Genomic DNA, 13,350 nt, shown 5'->3' with positions numbered 1-13,350 from the left:
TTTTCCTCCTCCTTTCTGCTAGAACCTTTTGTGGTTCTTTTTCAATATAAGTTGACTGAATACAGGAACCCAATGCTTCTGTGTAGTGGGTGGGTGGGTGGGGGAGTTTTCTAATAGGAGGCCAAAGATCTGAGGGGGGGGGAAAATCCCTTTAGGGCAGAAATAAATTGTGTAACATTGGTTATTGGTGTGTGAATAGCTTGTGTTGAATACTTACCTTGGCTGTGACAATCATTGTCAACTGAGAATCAAGTTGCAACTATATTTATGTTGAACCATTAAACACTGCTGAATTGTCTTCCTAACCAATTAGTTGGAATAGTATTAAACACAACTTTATTGTTGGATGTAAAATATTGTCATTTTGTAAAATACTGTTTTGTAAAAGGTTTGGACAGAGGTTGGAAACTCCAGTACTGTGTATTTTTCTCTCTTTCTGCCTTTTTAAAAAGAGAGGTTTCCACTTTGTAAAAGCCTTTGTGGCCTTAAGCTACATTTTTAATTATTTTTTTAAAAAACCAAGTTGGTTGAAAAGGTAGAGGCAAACAGGTGTCACTAGTAGTAATGACATTAGATGACTTCACATTACAATAAAATGCTGTCATGTTACTCAGAAGATGTTACTAGCAAATGATCAGGAGTAAAACTTTCACGCTAGAAAAGACAGTAGAAGTTGGTACCTGTGTTGGGTAGTGTTTCTGAGATTGAGAGGGCAAAACTGTTAAGTATTAAAATAATATCTTCCAGTGATGTAATTGTTGTGTCTTGAGATACATTGGATATTGTGATTGACTTGAAGTTCCTGTATGTTTTCCCCATATTTTGTTAGACTAGGAGGTACCCATAGCGATTGAACAGTTTCAAGATAAAATTGGTAAAAGATGGAATGTCACTCCTGTCTTAATGTTAGATGTTTCAAGTGGATTAGTGAAATTAGGGTTAAACTACAGAGGATTTACTCTGTTTCTGCCTAAAGTAGATATTTCTTAAATTGAATTTTGAGATTGTCACAGAATTTTGGATACACCTTTCAGCGTCTTCCTTTATTAAAGGGCTTCTCTCAGCAGCAATGCCTGTCATAACACCCCAGCCTGATACATTCTGCATTATCTCATGTTTGACAGTGTGGCTAGTTAGTAGAACCGATAGTGTTTTTGGAAAAGTAGCCTAAAGAATGGATTACTAGGAACTTGGCAACACATCTTAATATTGCTGCTATTTAGGGATTGATTGACCTAAGGGCTGGAACTTTAAATCTTTTCTACAGAACAAACTGACAGGTCAGTTAATACTCATAATGCCTTTGATTTCAGTATGTTGTTTTGCTGATGTATTGTAAGCACAGGTTCATTTAGGTTTATTGAATCTTGATTGTGTAGCTAACAAGCTGAAATACAATATTAATTACATCCAGGTAGTTTAAGAAATAGTTTCACACATGTGTATATATACTTTTTCCTCCCCTAAAAAGCAAATCACACTAGCTAAAGAACTTTTTGTAAGCTGGCACTGAAACATTTTATGTTTGGTTGCACCGTGTTTGAAGCTTTTTACAGTGCAATACTTGTATTATTCTGTCAATTTAAACCAAAGGTAATTTTTTTCATGCTTTCTCTCTACTGTAGTGCATGAAGAGCTTTTATATGTTTGTAATAGATGTAAAATCAGAAAAGATCACATATCCTGGGTTTTTTATTTACCTAAACTATGTACAAGCCTTTGTCCAAAATGTAAGGTGTTAAACTAAATTGCATATTAACCCATGAGTGTATTTTCCTAAGCATAGTTATGTCAATAAACTTTATTAAGGAATATGTGTATCTTTCATCTGTCTTTTCTGAATATTCAGCAAATAATACCATTGGCTATGGAAGGGGTGGATAGAAGTTAAGAGCAGCATATATTGGTTGATCTCTGGGTGATTTGAAATGGATTGACAAGGCTTTCTTGCTCCCAGTTGCTTAACGGTGGCAAGAAAATAACTCCCTAAATAGGGGAGAGGCAGAGGCATGTGGTGAGAGGTAGAGATATGTGGAGGGACTGTGATAACCTGAGTTCAGGTCCAATACTTGATACAAATTCCCGGAATATGAATTAACCAGACCCCAATTGTTGGCTCCTAGAGTTTTAGTAAAAAATTAAGTGGCTCCTACAAACTTCAAAGTTCGTCCTCTCCTGCGCTAAAGGGCCACAGGATGCATGCATAAAAATCTATATTGGCGATGTGAGGGGACCATGGTGATCTTTGGGGCTTTCCCACCCCCTTTGATATTCCACCTGTCAGATAACCAACAGTATTGAAATAGGAGGTGATTTCTGTAGCAGAAATTGTGTCTTGCTATCTATGAAGCAGTAAATTGAATGACAGCTGTGCTAGAGCAATACAAGATGTAATTTCCCCAGCTTCATGGATACTTGAATTATATTTAATTCTATTTTTATTACTGATTTGCCATCCTGAGCTCCTTGGGGCGGAAGGGTGGGAAATGAATTCAGTAGATAGATAAATAAGGGGATATTTCCACATACCCCTATCCTTGAAAGCATTTCTTGATAGACAGCCGGCAATGGACAAGAGTATAGAATGCATATTTAAGAACTTTGCAATCCCGTGATGGTTAAAATAACACCAGTTATAAAGCAGTGGCTGCCAATGTCAGCAGTTGCCTGGCGAAATGCCCCAGTTCAAAATGCAACAAAGTTTTACTAAAATCTGTAAGACTTTTCTTCATTAATATGTTTTGGGTCAGTGCTTCAGGAGCTCTGAAGGTGGTGCCAGATACCTGCAAACACAATCATTTGGTATTCTGTTCAGATTATATCAAGATTAAAACATGTCTCATTTAGCAAATGAAGCTACTTTGTTCTCCTTGTCTCCAGCAAGCTGGTGCCCACAAATAAAATGAAGAAACAAAAGTTTTTGTCTTAAGAAATCTCCCACTGATGAGATGCACATTGAGATCCAATACCAAGCTTGAAAAATAAAGACTGTATTCTATAGTCTGTATAAATTTATGCAGAACAGGGCATATTTGCATAACATACTGGCTTTCTTTAGTGATGAGGAAGGACAAGAAACTGGATTGCATTGAATCTTAGAAATCTTACATGACAATTCTTTCTGATTTTTTAGCAGGCACTACCTGCAATCTTCCAAGCAGATATTCACAACCATAAGAATGATAAACATACATTTTTTTTAAAGGGTGAGATTTGCTGAATTCTGTTGTTCCTGTGGAATTACATTATGAGTCCTCTTGATGTCCTAACATTGTGCAATGTTGAGTTCTGAAAAATCGCAGTACATTCAGTTCAATTACTGCTTTGTCAGACAGAACATACATCCATACTCAGCAGAAAAATCTTATGACTAAATGCATGTGTCAATAATACTGTGTTCCCTTTCCTACAGTCTTCATGGCAAGGTGTTAGTTTTGGATTATGTATCAACAACATTCTCATTTACTGTCATACATATTTCAAAATAATTCAGTAAGTGATGTCCTGACGGGTTTTTTTTTGTGTTTTTTTTTTGCTGTCAATGCTTCACTGCATTAGGACAATGAACCACTATGTAAATGCTTTGATACATACCACTGCAGACCCAGCAACAGCAGTCTGCCTCTTCCTGGTTAAAACCGTATTACTTCTCCACCCTTGCTATTTTTTTTATGTCTAACAACACTCAACCTGTCCCCATAACTCATTGAGAAAGATCGGGTGGGAAGTATTTTTTGATTAATGATCTCAGGCGACTGAATTAAACTGTCGGGTGGGAAGTATTTTTTGATTAATGATCTCAGGCGACTGAATTAAACTGACACTTGTATCTGCTATCAACAAAATGCCCATAATTTATGCTGCAATGGCATAGTTTTGCAGCAGCAAATTGCATTCCCTGTGCATCAAAGTGGAGAGTAAGATCTGCCTGCCGCTTCAAGTGTCCTCAACCACAATATTTTTAGGGGGGAAAGTAATGGTACATGAAGCACCTGTCTCAGTAAATAAGGGCGTTGATTTTAAAAATATTTTAATACTGTAGCCCCCTTTATTTGTTGTTGTGCAGGCTTCATTTACTGAGTGATGCCTAGACTTCCTGGCCTCAAGATATCACTGTTGACACAAGGGCCAGCAAGGCCAGTTACAGGCCCAAAGGCTTTACTCACACAGTGCCCCTTTGCATGCATAACGGGAAGGTACTACTGCCCCAGTTTATGGAGCTTAAACATGGACAGGGTTTTGAATCCTTTGAATGTACAGATGTCCTTGATTTTCTCTTATCTTACCAAGTTTCATAAAGGAATAGGAGTTTAAGAGCTAACATGAAAAGTGGACAACCACAGCTTCCATTCTTTCTCCTGCTTCGCTCATCTATCCATCCTCAAGTGCTCTTGCCCACACATACTGCACTTCATCATTTCAGGAATGGAGAGAAACAGAGCCCTCCCGCACTCTGCTTGCTGCCATCTTCCCTCTGGGAGTACAAGACACTGCTTGACCTTAGTCAGCGAGCCTCCCTCCTGGTGGGAGACCCAGCCTGCTCTGCTTGTTCCATTTCTTTCACCATCAGAGAACAAAGAGATATACAGGCAATTAGGTGCACATGAGATAGCTGGGAAGCCAAGCCCAGTGCTTGACACCTAGAGCATTGTTTTGCAGTACCACTATGCTCTGGTTTGGGTCTCTACTAGTGGCAGGAAAATGTGTATTGGTCACAAAGAAGGGAGGTGATTCATATAAATGATACAACACGTTTAGAACTTTAAATTCTTACTTTTTTTTTTTTTAAACAAAACTTGTTTTACAACAAACAATCTGAAAATAAAGGTATGTTCAATGCAAATAGCACTGTGTCATCCTCGGGTAAATGACCTGTTGGGCGATTTCATTATCTACAGTTTCTTAGATTTTTCCCATCCTTGTTTTCTTATTTACATCTCTCTTTAAATTCGCCACAAGGGGAGGTGGTCTTTTAGTCTCATATGCTGCACTTCGTTGCAGACGACGTCCTTTGATGTGAACAATGTATGGCAACAGAGGTGGTTTACGTACTGTCAGTGCTGTCCCTTCAGGAGTATAGCATTTGAGATGTACTTTGTCATTCAGATGAGCTGTTACTGCAACCCAGCCTGTATAAAAGAAATACCAGAACATGTATATAATCTAAACAAAATGAAATCAGAACATTGGACTTGTTGGGTGAACTCCTTGAACGAGGCAGGACTATGTCAAATTTCTTTTTTCAGTATGAAGACAAAATATATATTTAGATGATACTCTCTCTTTTTTAGGGCCTGTCCAAAAATCTTTACACTCAGTAAAATCAAACAAACTAGATAAGAGATTGAGAAATTGGGAACATGCCCCCCCAGTCTATTACACCAGTGTTTTTCAACCTTTTTTGGGCAAAGGCACACTTGTTTCATGAAAAAAATCACGAGGCACACCACCATTACAAAATGTTAAAAAATTTAACTCTGTGCCTATATTGACTATATATAAAGTAATTCTCTTGAATTTTTCCATTTTTCCCACTGCACACCAGGCAACATCTCACGGCACACTAGTGTGCCGCGGAACAGTGGTTGAAAAACACTGTATTACACTACACTAGCTCTCTGGTTATATTAATCATCGGGACAAAACAAGAAGTACCAGGGCACATAGCTACCCTGCCCAACACAAGAAAACATATGCAGAAGTTACCAGCAGATGAAAGCTTTATATCAGCCACTGCCTCAGTACTGCCAAGCCCTTCCAACATCACATCCTGATGGACAAGTGGCGGGAATTCTTTCATTCGTTCTTCACCTCCCATAGGAACCTTGAATTACAAGCCAGGGATTAAACAGTAAAAAAACGAATAGCTCTTCATTTACATAGTAATGCAATTAGCAAATTATAAAATAAGTGGCAGGTCAAGTCGGGGAAATAAAGCCCAATGGTTGGGGACAAGTTAACCGAGAATAAAGTAGGCTGGCAGCCGAGCAAGCAACAACTACCGTATTTTGGGATTTTATTTTCACTGGTTTTTTAAACCACTTTGATTCGTGAGAAAACTGTTACAAATGAAAAAAGAAAGAGAACACAGGATTTAACAAGAATAGATCAAACAGAACAAAGGTGTAGAAACGAAATCAGTGGGGCTTACTTTTAAGTAGACATTTACAGAACTGCTGTTAGAAAAAGATAAGGAAAACGAAGATGGAGAAAGAAGTGAGATGTGGTTGAAACAGAAAACCGCAAGCTGAACGGCAGAAAGAAGAGAAACAAGAAGTTGAAGATAAAAAGCCAGTGAAAAGAATACTACAATACACCAGATATAAAATAAGACTGATAATCCAAGCAGGACCTGTCAAGTTTTGGAGGAAATCGTTGCTTTAAGATAGTTTTCAGGTTTAGGGGTGCACTCTCTCATGGACAAGCTTCTGTGGCACACATGCCAATGATGAGATTACAAGGCCCCCAAACCAGAGGTTCTTCACTCTTGATTTAAAGTGGTGTCTTGTCAAAATGGGAACATTGCCTGGACTCTGATCCTCAGTGCACTTTTAAGTGTTGATCACAACAGTTTTTTTAAAGTAAAAAACCAGAATGTGTGGTCACACAGCCTCAATTTCTATGGATATTCTGGAATGAAATTATGTGTTCAACTCCATGCAACTGCAGGATTCAGTAGACTTAAAACGACATCGGATGGATTCACCCATTCTACCGGTATTTAATAATCTTTTTATCTCTGTGGGGTCCTCCCCAGTTCCAATTTTGTCTCTTCCCTTAGTATCCTGGACTAATCCCACTGACCACTGTAGACTAAGATGTGTGAAATGCACTTTCTCTTGATTGCTATCAAGCTTCTCTTTGAACTCTTCAAGATGTCTGATGGTGCTTATAAGATTCAGGGTGAACAAAATGAAGTAACTTCACAAAGCTTTGGCTATATTCCAGTTTCTTAGCACTACTTTAGGTATTTCCACCCCAAGTAAGGCATAGATTGTGAAGTACCTTGTTAGAAATTTATATACATTAACAGCAGTAAAATTAAAATCTAATATATATCCAGCTGCTGAGATAGCACATCTTGCAATGAGGCTACCCTATAGTGTGGCTTTAACAGGAAATAATCTTTTTGCAGTAGTGCTCACAGAATGCTATTTAATTCTATTATCTTCTTTGCTGAGATTGGATAGAAGCAAAACAATGTGAAGTATTATTTCTTTCTTGCATAAAGTGGAAGACCACCAAGATACGGAGAACTCATCTGAGACAATGCCGTCATGGTGCTGGCTAAGAGCAGAACAAAGCCTGCCTTGTACTAGGCCTAAGAGGCACAATAATGAATGGCTGTGGAAGGAGAGAGATCACAAGGCATTAGCCCTCATAGATTCTCCAATGGTAGAGACAGTACTGGCTTACCTTCAGTAATGTTTGACCTGCATGTTTTTGATAGACAGCATCTGCTTTTTCTACTGTAGTGATGTGCACAGGCAACAAATTAGAGGCCACAACAGAAAACCAGCAGGACTGGTCTCCCTAAAGAGTAATAAAGCTGAAAATTAATTGTCTGAAATAAATTTTATTAAGTTTAAAAGACCAGTTTCATCAACAAGCTTAAAGCCATCTTTGCTAACAAGAATTCTGCATTCTGTATAGTTGATTGTGATTTAGTGATTGAAGGCTGGACAGACTTGCATTCTTATAAACATTTCCAGATCCACAGTTACTAACAAGGGACTGGAGAAACAGGATTTTCAGTCTGATAATATTCTTTCTATAGTTATTTCACCCTTGCCTTTTAATTTAATATCCAAAGAAAAAACAAAGCCCTTAATATAATGTTTCTAGTTTGGGAAGAGACATCATAAGATTCAGCAAACAAGAAACACAGTGTATTTAATGAACAATTTAGCTTAGCTGTGTTATTTTGGTTTTCTTACAACATGATACTCCAAAACCTAGGAAACATGCACACATACACTTTTTCATATAAAACAGCTGAAGCTTGCTTTCCTTTTGCTCAGTGAAGATGCAGGCAACTTAATCTATTTCAGACATACAGATGAAGTACAGACAGTTGTTAAAGAGCTTGAAAATAATTGCTGAAGAACTGAACAACAGACACCACCTTAATGAATACAGTGGACCCTCCAGATACGAACTTAATTTGTTCTGGGGGTCCATATGTACCCTGAAAAGTCTGCATCTAGAGGCACCGCTTCTGTGCATGCATGCGCGGCGAAACCTGGAAGTATACATTTACGGGTTTGCTGCGTTCGCAACCCAGAAGTTACGTTACCCAAAGGTATCGTAACCCGAGGGTCCACTGTATTCATCCTCCTAACTTGTAAATAACAGAGTAACAGTAAATCTTGATAATATAAACAATGGAAAATCAATCCTTTTGTTAGCCCAGAGGTACTGTCAGAAACTGGATCTCTACCCAAAGGAAAACATTTTTTTGTATTTTTGTGGTGGTGGGGAGTGAAGAGAAGGATCAGAGAGAATACCAGAGGCAGATACTTGAATGGCCCTGAAGAAGGGAGTGGCTATATGACCTGAGGCATTTAGTAAGTAGCTCCCCATCGACCTCTGGTGGTGATGTCTATGAAGCACAAGTTATTTATCACTACTGAGGGAAGAGAAGGAAAAATGCTCATTCAAATTGCCAGCTCTCAATCTGGAACATACCGGTACCTCACACAGCCTATTCTACTGCACTCTATATAACATGCATTACAAATGAGAACTTTAAATCGAGTTCAGAATAGCCTTTGTCTCCTTTACCTGCAAATAATCTATGCGTCCCAAAGCACCTAGAAACAACGTCATCCCAGGCTTAAGCACAAAGGACCTTGGAACAATTGCATAGGTTGGCAAGACCAGCTTGACTTCTTTCTCCTTTAGCAAGTTTAAAACCTAAAACCAAAACATCCATTATATAGATGAAACACATTTTCATTTTTTATTTCTCTTTTGAGATTTATAGGACAGCTTAAAATTATTTCATATGCAGTTGACAGGAAAAGTGATTATATAAATCATGCTTCTCAGGCCATTGATAGCAAGACAGCACTTGTCATCTAAATGCTATTCAGGTGCAGGAATGCATAGCTACTTAAGGCAGAATTAATTAAAAATGTAATACACAATGGTCTTAATCCAAAGAAGCCATGTATATGCATGCTACGGTGATGCAGCTCTCTCCATGCCTGTCAACCTCTTCCTTTTTTTGGGGGGGAAGTCCCTTATTATAGCATTGGGAAACAGCAGGGAGGGTTGACAGCTATGTATATAGCAGTGGGGAACAGCAAGGAGGGTTGACAGCTATGTGCTCTCTCTAAATACTCTACTGGTAGTTCAGTATGTTCAATAAACCTTTAGATTTCATTTATTGAACAGCAGCTTCCAAGAATACCTGGCCAACGGTTTAACGGGTGGAATGTCAGAAATAATTGGGGGGGGGGGGAATGCTAAAATTCAGGCCAAGTCCCTGAATTTATGTGAAACAGCTCTTTGGATATCTACTTGCTCAATTTATTTCACTAGCTTGAGTAAATTCTGCAAAAGATCACCAGCAACATATTTTGCAGATACCCCAGCTCTCCAGCTAAAAACAGCAAAGCAAAGCATAGAATCATAGAACTGTAGAGTTGGAAGGGGTCCCCAGGAGTGACTTAACTTACACAACCATCTTTAACAATCCCTGGAGTGTCATAAAACCAGCGAGCATCTTTCACTTCATTGTATGTGAGTTCAACTTTCTCAGTAGCAGTTACAGGTGGAACAGAAGGTTCTTCCTCCATACCAAAAGACAATGCTTCAGCATCAAACTCAATTTCACAATTTTTTTTCAGCTTTTTTGGTATTTGAAATGTTCTCCCAATTCTTCCTACATCAAAAGAAAGAAGGAAAGAAAAAACAAATTATATTGCTTTTCTTCAGTTAGTAGTTTTTGTCCCTTACAAACTTCTCATGATCCAGCTTTCTGGAGGCAGCAGTATCTTAACTGAGTTTCAACATGTGGAGCTAAGGCTACTGTTTCAGATTAAATTCTGGAATGATATGCTGATATGAACTATGTATTTGACCACTGTACATAACCCCTTCTTTGCATCCCCTCTGCATTTACAATTTTTCAAAAGGTCATAGGATCATATAATTTGTATCCTGATTTTCTGGCACATGCTTAATTATATTTGTATGATTGTTTCATTTATTCAATTCTGTAATTTTCTGGGAATACAATAAAAGCATTTATTACAAAAGAAAACATTTGTGAGCCACTCAAGAGTATGACTGATGTTGGTTATCACCTTTAGAGTTAAGATCTCACTCTGAAAATACTTACTACAGTGGACAATCACCTTTTAGCCTGTCCTCTGGTGATTAAACTAAAGAAATGAGCCAGTCTTCTTACCGTATCCTCTTTTAAAGTGTAAATGATCTCTCTCACTTGACTAATCTGTACTCTACTATGTTCAATGGGGTAAGCATTATAGAATTACAATCTTAGTTTTGGATATTATATAAATTATATAACACCTAGATATTATAAGATATTATATATGTTCAATGGGGTAAACATGTATAGAATTACAATCTTAGTCCTAGATATTATATAAATTAAAACAAGTACAGTTGGGGTGATAGGCAACACTAGTCATACTTAGGACTCATGCACACTTCCTCTTGTCCCATTGCTTTCCTCCAGGGAAAACTGCTCTTTAGCACTTAAATCAGCTGCATAGTTCTCAGAAAGTAATCACCTATTAAGTAGCCTTGCTTTTTGAGGATCGCAAGCTGCTTTTGCTCATCTTCACTGAGGTCTTCTTCCAATTTCTCTGCATCTGCCTTTAGTCTTGCTTCCCTCCTGAATATTCTGTAAGGTGTAGGATTAATAATTGGAAATTTCAGGAGATTCAAGGTTGTTCCTAGAAAAAACAACAACAGAGAATTAAGATTTTAGGTAAGTATAAGCAATGCTAATATGGAACCCAAACTATTATGGGACATCCAAAGCTCTTGCAGTCAACCAGAAAGCTGTGGAGAGACACTTTAAATACAGTAATAAGAAATGCAGAAAACAGATTGCAAAAACTTCTGCCATCTGCTATTTCTTTACATTTTGACAACCCATCTTCTCAAGAGCTGGTATTTTTATGTTGTGAACTACCCTGTGATCTTAGAATGAAGGGTGGTATACAAATTTAATAAATAATACTAGTAAATAACAGAACTGGCATAATGTAATGGCTAAAAGGTCAGATCAGAGGCAAGAGGTTCCCAGTTCAAACCTCACCTCAATTCATACCCTTATGAAGTAGCCTGGCTTTAGGCATATTATTGTAACTCAGACTCATTCCCCAATATATTTATGACATTGGCTTGCTACTATTTGTTTTAAATCTATACTTTTTCTCACATTAAGTCTTGTGGCAGCGTATCTCAATATTAAAATCAAAACATTAAAATACTGGAAGAAAATACAACTGAAAAATTAGGGAAGAATTTAGATACTGGGATCAAGCACCAGCAAAGGCCTCAAAGCACAAATGTTTACCAAAGATGCCTAAGCATTGTAAAATGGCATGCTCATACAGTCTTGCTAATTCAAGGTTTGGCTTAAGAGTGTCGGGCAAATACAGATCTCAAGTGCTATATAAAAATATTCAATGTTATCTAATTTGTTCATGTCAGATCCTCATAGCCCATGCACTCCAATGCTTCAGTCTTCCTCCAGTCCACATGATAGTTGACTTATGTGACTGGTTTCGGAAGAGTAGCTGTGTTTCTCATTCTTGTTATGAGTTATGACAACTTTTTAAAAACTCATAAAAAGTCTAGTGTGACACGATTTTTTGTTAATATAAGAGTTTAGTACAGCTCATCAACAACCACTTGATTTGCTGGTGTTTAAGGTGTCATATGGCTGTGTGACAAGTGTAACAGGCATGGACAGCTCCCAGCCATATGTATGTTTGGAACAAGGAACAGGTATTGCCTTTTTATCATCTCCAGTATTTCTGGAAGAGCACCACAGCATTACATTACTCAACCATAAATAATGTTCCTATGTGGGCTTCCTCAGGTTGGCCTAAAAAAGTAAAAGTGCTTCCTCTGACCTGACCTGGCCAAGGGGATATTGTTGCCCTATTGATCACATCAGAGGCTCTAGACTTGCAGTAATCCGAGTGCAGAAGGGCATTGAAGAGGGTAGACTTCCCAGTATTCGTGCCTCCCACCAGGTACACATCCCCGTTGAACTTCCAGGAGCGCTGCAACTTGGAGATCAGTTCTTCCACCCCATAGCCGGTCTTGGCACTAATGAGGTGCACATCAACCACACGCTGCTGTTTCTGCGTCGTCGTCGGGCTGGGCTTCCCCAGGTCCACGAGACCAGCGCCAGCGCAGATCTCCAGCAGGCGCTCTCGGAGACGGCTCAGGTACCGGGGCGAGTCGCCGGGCAACAGGTCCACCTTGTTCCCTAGTACGAAGAGGTGCGCCTGGCTGCCCACCAGCTCGGGCAAGTCAGGCAGGATGGAGTCGGGCAGGTCCAGCACATCCACCATGCAGAGCACCAGAGGTGGGCGGCCGTGGCGAGGAGGGCTGCGCAGGGCTGCGCTCACCACGCGGCGGTACTCCTCCCGGGGCATCTGCACCTGCAGCGCCTGCTGGTGATGCACCAGCATCCAGCAGCGCTGGCACACAGCTCCCTCCAGCCCCTGCTGTCGGTGGGTCGCCCCTTGCCCATCCTTCCCTTCCCCGCCCTCTTCCTCTTCTCGCAGCAGGCTCTGGTATTTCTCACTGGGAAGGTACCCGGGCACCGCGGGGTCCCGGCAATGCAGCTCCGCACCGCAGCCCGAGCAGCTCACTCCGCTCAACGGCACGGAAGGGTCCGGATGGCCCCTGGGCCGGTGGGCCTCCCGGGACGGCTTCGTACGGCGCGACAGAGGCGGCCGGCTTGCGTCGCCGCTCTCAGGCTGTTCCGGCTCCGGGCTCCCCTCAGGCTCCCGCTGCGAGTTTCCCGCCTTCGGCAGCCGCGGCTCTTCCTCAGGGACGTACTCGAGAAAGACGAACTGCTCTTCCTGCTCCTCATGCTGAGCGGCCGCCGCCGCCGCCACCACCGCTCCACTGCGCCTGTGGGGCTCCTCCGAGCTCGGGTAGGCGGGGAAGCCGCGGGTCGCGGCGCGACAACGCAGCGCTCCTCCGCCGCCCCATGGAGGCCGCCGCCAAAGCTGAGGGAAAGCCAGCAGCGCGGCCCGCCTCAAGCCGTTCATCGCCCGTTCAATGGACACGGGGAGGCCGGGGAAGGCAAGCGGCGCGTGAGGGAGAAGGAAGCGAGCACGCAGG

General features: G+C 40.5%; 1 protein-coding gene across 1 annotated transcript; it reads right to left on the bottom strand.

The window, feature by feature from the left end:
- Positions 1–4,829: 4,829 nt before the first annotated feature.
- Positions 4,830–13,292, bottom strand: NOA1 (nitric oxide associated 1). The gene is made up of 7 exons (XM_033173190.1): positions 12,128–13,292; positions 10,767–10,931; positions 9,684–9,889; positions 8,785–8,916; positions 7,417–7,533; positions 5,707–5,824; positions 4,830–5,129 (listed from the first exon to the last, which is right to left on the bottom strand). Exons 1-7 carry the CDS (start codon positions 13,275–13,277, stop codon positions 4,903–4,905), a joined length of 2,115 nt encoding a protein of 704 aa, XP_033029081.1. The 5' UTR covers positions 13,278–13,292; the 3' UTR covers positions 4,830–4,902.
- Positions 13,293–13,350: the final 58 nt, after the last annotated feature.

Source organism: Lacerta agilis, chromosome 16 (assembly GCF_009819535.1).
Source record: "Lacerta agilis isolate rLacAgi1 chromosome 16, rLacAgi1.pri, whole genome shotgun sequence".
Taxonomy (NCBI): Eukaryota; Metazoa; Chordata; class Lepidosauria; order Squamata; family Lacertidae; genus Lacerta; species Lacerta agilis.
This window is presented reverse-complemented; position numbering and strand designations above follow the sequence as displayed.